The sequence below is a fragment of the Lycium barbarum genome, chromosome 3 (genome assembly GCF_019175385.1).
Source record: "Lycium barbarum isolate Lr01 chromosome 3, ASM1917538v2, whole genome shotgun sequence".
Taxonomy (NCBI): Eukaryota; Viridiplantae; Streptophyta; class Magnoliopsida; order Solanales; family Solanaceae; genus Lycium; species Lycium barbarum.
Window position 1 is genome coordinate 105,072,321 of NC_083339.1, and position 6,006 is coordinate 105,078,326.

At 36.7% G+C, this 6,006-nt stretch overlaps 1 protein-coding gene across 1 annotated transcript; it reads left to right on the forward strand.

Annotated features, from left to right (window-relative positions):
- The first annotated feature begins 332 nt into the window (after positions 1-332).
- Positions 333-4,859, forward strand: LOC132631700 (leucine-rich repeat receptor-like protein kinase TDR). Its single transcript, XM_060347377.1, has 2 exons — positions 333-3,268; positions 4,259-4,859. Exons 1-2 carry the CDS (start codon positions 610-612, stop codon positions 4,663-4,665), a joined length of 3,066 nt encoding a protein of 1,021 aa, XP_060203360.1. The 5' UTR covers positions 333-609; the 3' UTR covers positions 4,666-4,859.
- Positions 4,860-6,006: the final 1,147 nt, after the last annotated feature.

Genomic DNA, 6,006 nt, shown 5'->3' on the forward strand with positions numbered 1-6,006 from the left:
ACAACGATTCAAATGTTTAGGTATACTGGATATAATGAGCTGACATTATTGTCCGCAAAATAAGATATCAAGTTTTATATAAAATATTGATATTTCAGAGTTTTGAAACATGACTAATCTTTGGTCAAAATATGAAAAAAGGTGAATTTGAAAACTTTAAGATTGTAAAAAAAAAATAAAAAAAAATGGCCTCTATTGCGCATTTTAGTGCACAAATATTAGTTTGGTTACTTTTTTTAATGGGTTATTTTGGTCTCAAACACCACTTTTTGGGTTATTTAAGTTGCGGACTCTCATGAATTGTGTGAGTATAAGTATTGGAGTTACGAAACAGAAGTAGCATCAGAAACTAAAGATGTACAAGAAGAAGGAATAGTACAAATATTTATTAGATTATTGGAATTCTTTTTCAATTTTCCTTCCCTTTTTCTCTCTCCTCACACCAAACAGAACCCACTGAAGGGGAAGCTAAATCATCATGAAACACCCTCTGTTTCCAGCACTCCAAAAAAGCATTTCATAACAATCAAAACCTTCTTTCCCTTAAATTTACCTCTCTTTACACACCCCATTTCTCAACCATTTCCTTTCCACCATAACCCCGTAACCATGAAACACTCCTTTCCTCTCTTCCTTACTACACTTCTCCTCTTCCTAACAAGAATTTCACTTGTTTTCTCCATTCCCAGTAGTTCAAATCTTCCTCTACAACTCATTTCTCTTTTAACCTTAAAGTCCTCTTTCCATGATAATCACAACACCTTCAATGATTGGGATCCTACCCTTGCCTTCTCAAGACCCGGTTCACACATTTGGTGCTCTTGGTCTGGCATCAAATGTGACAAAAAAACTAACCAAATCACCTCTCTTGATCTCTCAAAGCGCAATCTTTCTGGTACAATTCCAGCAGATATAAAGAACCTGGTGCACCTTCACCACCTGAATTTAAGTGGAAATGCCTTAGAGGGTCCTCTCCAAACAGTTCTTTTCGAATTCCCTTTCCTCAAGACTCTTGATATTAGTCACAATTCCTTTAACTCAACTTTCCCCCCTGGTGTATCAAGACTCAAGTCTTTAACACACCTGAATGCTTATAGTAACGATTTCATAGGCCCTTTGCCTGAGGAAGTTGTTAAGCTCCCTAATCTTGAGTACCTTAACCTTGGTGGAAACTATTTCGAGGGTGTAATTCCGAAAAGTTATGGTGGCTTTGTAAAGCTGAAATTTTTACACTTGGCTGGAAATAAATTGACTGGTCCGGTTTTGGCTGAGTTGGGTTTCTTGAATGAGCTTGAACATTTAGAGATTGGTTACCAGAATTTCACTGGAGGTGTACCTGATGAATTTTCTTCTTTGTCAAATTTGAACTACCTTGATATCTCTGTAGCCAACCTTTCTGGTATTCTACCTGTTGGGCTAGGCAACTTGACAAAGCTTGAAACTTTGTTTATTTTCAAGAACCATTTTTTGGGTACAATTCCTTCCTCTTTTGGAAAATTGACATCTCTGAAATCGTTGGACTTATCCGACAACCATCTCGTAGGAACAATCCCTGAAGGGATTTCAGGGTTCAAAGAGCTAACAGTCTTAAATTTGATGAACAATAACTTCACAGGTGAAATCCCACAAGGGATTGGTCAGCTTCCTAATCTTGAATTGTTGGCTCTATGGAATAACTCACTCATTGGAATTTTACCACAGAAGTTAGGTTCAAATGCAAAGTTACAAAAGCTTGATGTCTCTTCAAATCATCTATCAGGTCCCATTCCACCAAATCTTTGTCTAAGCAACAGCTTAGTTAAACTTATCCTGTTTTCAAACCAGTTTATTGGTGAGCTCCCTTCTTCCTTAGCAAATTGCACCGCATTGGCCAGGTTTAGAATTCAAAACAACAGACTCAACGGCTCTATACCATTAGGCTTTGGTTTCTTGCCCAATTTAGCGTACTTTGACATGAGCAAAAACAATTTCTCCGGTCCAATTCCGAAAGATTTTGGGAATTCCGCAAGATTGGAGTATTTGAACATTTCAGAGAATTCATTCAACAGTGAGTTGCCGGATAATATGTGGAGTTCCCAAACTCTGCAGATATTTTCGGCAAGTTACAGTGGCCTTATCGGGAAAATCCCTAACTTCAAAGGGTGTCGTGTTTTGTACCATATCGAGCTTGAAGGAAACAATCTCACAGGAAGTATTCCATGGGATATTGAGCATTGTGAGAAGCTCATTCAATTCAATTTTCGACGAAATTCGCTTACGGGAATCATTCCTTGGGAAATATCTGCAATTCCTTCCATAACAGAGATTGATTTGTCTCAAAATTTCCTAACTGGAACAATTCCTTCAAATTTTGCCAATTCCAGTACCATAGAAAACTTCAACGTGTCCTACAATCAGCTCTCTGGTCCAGTGCCTTCTTCAGGCTCAATTTTCTCAAGCTTACATTCCTCTTCCTTCATCGGAAACGAAGGCCTCTGTGGTGCTGTCATTCAAAAGCCTTGTGGGACCGATGGGCTCGCGGCTGGAGCAGTGGAAGTTAAGCCGCAGCCCAAGAAGACAGCTGGCGCAATCGTCTGGATAATGGCAGCTGCATTTGGTATCGGGCTGTTCGTCCTCATCGCGGGCAGCCGATGTTTTCACGCCAATTATAGTCGGCGATTTTCAGGTGACAGAGAAGTTGGCCCCTGGAAATTAACGGCTTTCCAGAGATTGAACTTCACAGCAGATGATGTATTGGAGTGCTTGACAATGACTGACAAGATCCTGGGAATGGGTTCAACAGGGACAGTGTACAAAGCCGAGATGCCAGGTGGCGAGGCCATAGCGGTGAAAAAGCTATGGGGAAAACACAAGGAGACAATCAGGAAAAGGCGAGGCGTTTTAGCTGAAGTTGATGTGTTAGGCAATGTGAGGCACAGGAACATCGTGCGATTGTTGGGCTGTTGCAGCAACAACGAGTGCACGATGTTGCTGTACGAGTACATGCCCAATGGTAGCCTAGATGATTTGTTGCATGGTAAGAACAAGGATGCTAATTTGGTGGCTGATTGGCTAACTAGGTACAAAATTGCACTTGGGGTCGCTCAAGGAATTTGCTATCTTCATCATGATTGTGATCCCGTTATTGTTCATCGTGATCTTAAGCCTAGTAATATTCTTCTGGATGGTGAACTGGAGGCTCGAGTTGCTGATTTTGGTGTTGCCAAGTTGATTCAGTGTGATGAATCTATGTCTGTGATTGCTGGATCTTATGGCTACATTGCTCCTGGTAAGTTCTACTATTAAACTTTTTTATCTTGTTCTTTAATTAAATTGTTAATGGCAGTGACATTTAATTATCTTATTGAAGGGACTACATAATTGTTTTGGAGTGGCTTATTTTTATCCGAAAATGTTCTTGTCAGATCAGTTTAGGTCGTTCTGTAGGGTGACGATAAAGGGGTCACTCGCGTGCTAAACGTGGTGTCATGTCACTAGCATGATGCATTTTTGAGTGAAAAGCATGATATATCTTGTTTTTTTGTCCATACAGTTGTTAAATGCTTCAACTGCTTCACACTAGTGAATCTTCTTTTAACCATAACCAGATCTAGCAGGCACTAATTCATTTTTTGAATTTGAGCGCCACAATTTGGTATCTCTAAGTTGAGTTTTTTATTAAGAATCTAGGATAATATTCCTGTCTAGTTTAGTGTAGTAAAAGAGGTAATCTAAAATTTTAATTAAAGGGTCATCAAGTATTTCTTTACTCATACTTCTATACGACAATTGGTGCAAATTTAACTTAAATAATTATTACAACTATCTTTAAATATTTAGATTTAATTCTAGTGAAAAGCATCACTGCAGAAAACTTATTAAAGCTAGAATTAAGCGGAGGTGAAAGGGCGGTGGAGTTTCTTTAGTGGTGCTAAGAGGCATGGCGAACTAGTGCGCGTGAATTGCTCCCTTAGCCTTTAAGCTTTAGTTTTTCACTTTTTGTTTTATACTTTGGACCCACCAAGATTTTGTCAAGCTACTTATCTGACTCTCACACTCTGATTAACCCCTTTGATTTATTTGTACTAGTACTATATTCCTTGACTTTAATGCTCAAAGTCAACCGTTGTGAGCACTAGTAGACAAATTGTTATGATAACGAATTAAAATATACAAAAATGTTCTTATCTTTTCTTTTATTATAGATTTCATAGTTGCACTGTTTAAAAAAAACACATTTAGATATTAAGTACTAAACATGTTGTGTTTGTTGATGCAGAATATGCATACACATTGCAAGTTGATGAGAAAAGTGACATATACAGTTACGGGGTTGTGTTAATGGAAATTTTATCAGGGAAAAGATCGGTGGAACCAGAATTTGGCGACGGAAATAGCATTGTAGATTGGATTAGGTCCAAGCTCAAGACTAAAAATGGCATAAATGATGTGTTGGATAAAAATGCTGGCGGTTCGTGTCTTTCGGTTAGGGAGGAAATGATGTTGTTATTGAGGGTTGCATTGCTCTGCACTAGCAGGAATCCGGCAGACAGGCCATCGATGAGGGATGTTATGTCTATGTTGCAAGAGGCCAAGCCTAAGAGGAAGTTGCCTGGAACTGTGGGTGCGGGTGACAATGCAATTGCTGCTATTCCTTTGGCTCAAAAGGCCACTGTGGAGTGTTGATATTATAATAGGAGATTTGGGTTTGTCTTGGTTTTCAACTTAGCTTTCTCTTTGGAATTGTGGGGGAGATTGGTATAGGAGAAGTTAATAGTTTTCTTTCTTAAATTTTTGCTAATGGAAATTCCCGAATGTTCTCAATCCAATGTCCTGAGATATTAGACCGAAACTATGAAATGAGTATCTTTGCTAACAAATCTTCGATGAGTTGTCTCTCTCTCTCTCTTTTTCTCTAGATACTCATGCATTGCAAATCGAAGAAACTTAAGTAGTAACTTGATTTCATAATTGTGATTCCCATCTCAGCTAATAATGTTAAAGAAACAAGCTACTCCTCTTTTGGACTCTGTTGGCAAATTGGGTTAGATGGACACTTGAGCTTTCCTATTGATTTGGCTTTCTTAAAACACGTCGAAGTTCACATATGACTCACTAACTAATTTTTATTCTTAATTATTTTGTTTAATGACTACTCTTAATTTTTTTCTCTTTATAATATAATTTTATTACTACCCTTTAAGTTTCATTTCGCTGAAAATAAGCTCTGTTTCCTTGGAACTCACAAGGAGACAACGAAGTCAAATAATTCTTACTAGTGCTTCCTTGTTTCTTAACTTCTTCTGATCCCAAATAATTTTTTTTTAAAAAAAATCATTTATTACCTTTTTTTTTCTTCATATTTTCTTTTACTATTTCTATTAGATAAATTAAGAACGTAAATAAATAAGAATTTAAATAAATACTTTTATAATTAAGAGTATCAAATGTCTTTCCCACAGATGTGCATAAACCTCTCTTTTATATGAACAGAATGTAGTACTATAAAAGCTTGTCTTTTGTTTTCCTCGCTTACTCGTATGCCTCCTTTCTTAGAGGTGAAACTCGATCAATCATTTTAATGCTTTAATCTTTTTCTTCTTACAATAGATATTTTGTATTGGCGAATCTCTTCTTGAACCTTAAACTAATTGGGTATAATTCATGGATTCTCATTAAATTTTAACTCTGTTGCATTAAAATTATTAAATCTTTGTTGTGACGAAAAAAGTCACTCAACTTATCTGGATACTATCAAAGTCACTAAAACATCTTTTATACAAAAAAAAATCACTTTACTTTTGCCTAGGTATTACAAAAAAGTCATTAAGACCAAAAAATGAGACATTTTCTATGATACTTAGGCAAAATTCAGAGATTTTTTTGTTACAAAAAAAATGTTCAGTAATTATCAGTGTTATTTAGATATAATTGAGTGATTGTTTATATAAAAAGTTGTTTAGTGATTCTATGTGTTACCTAGACAAAGTTGAGTAATTTTCTTGTTACATAAAATAACTTAATGAC

Bases quoted from the DNA above. Each gene is read 5' to 3' on its own strand.
- LOC132631700 (XM_060347377.1), top strand. From the start codon at position 610: ATGAAACACTCCTTTCCTCTCTTCCTTACTACACTTCTCCTCTTCCTA. The intron at 3,269-4,258 runs GTAAGTTCTACT...TTGTTGATGCAG, and splicing joins TTATGGCTACATTGCTCCTG to AATATGCATACACATTGCAA.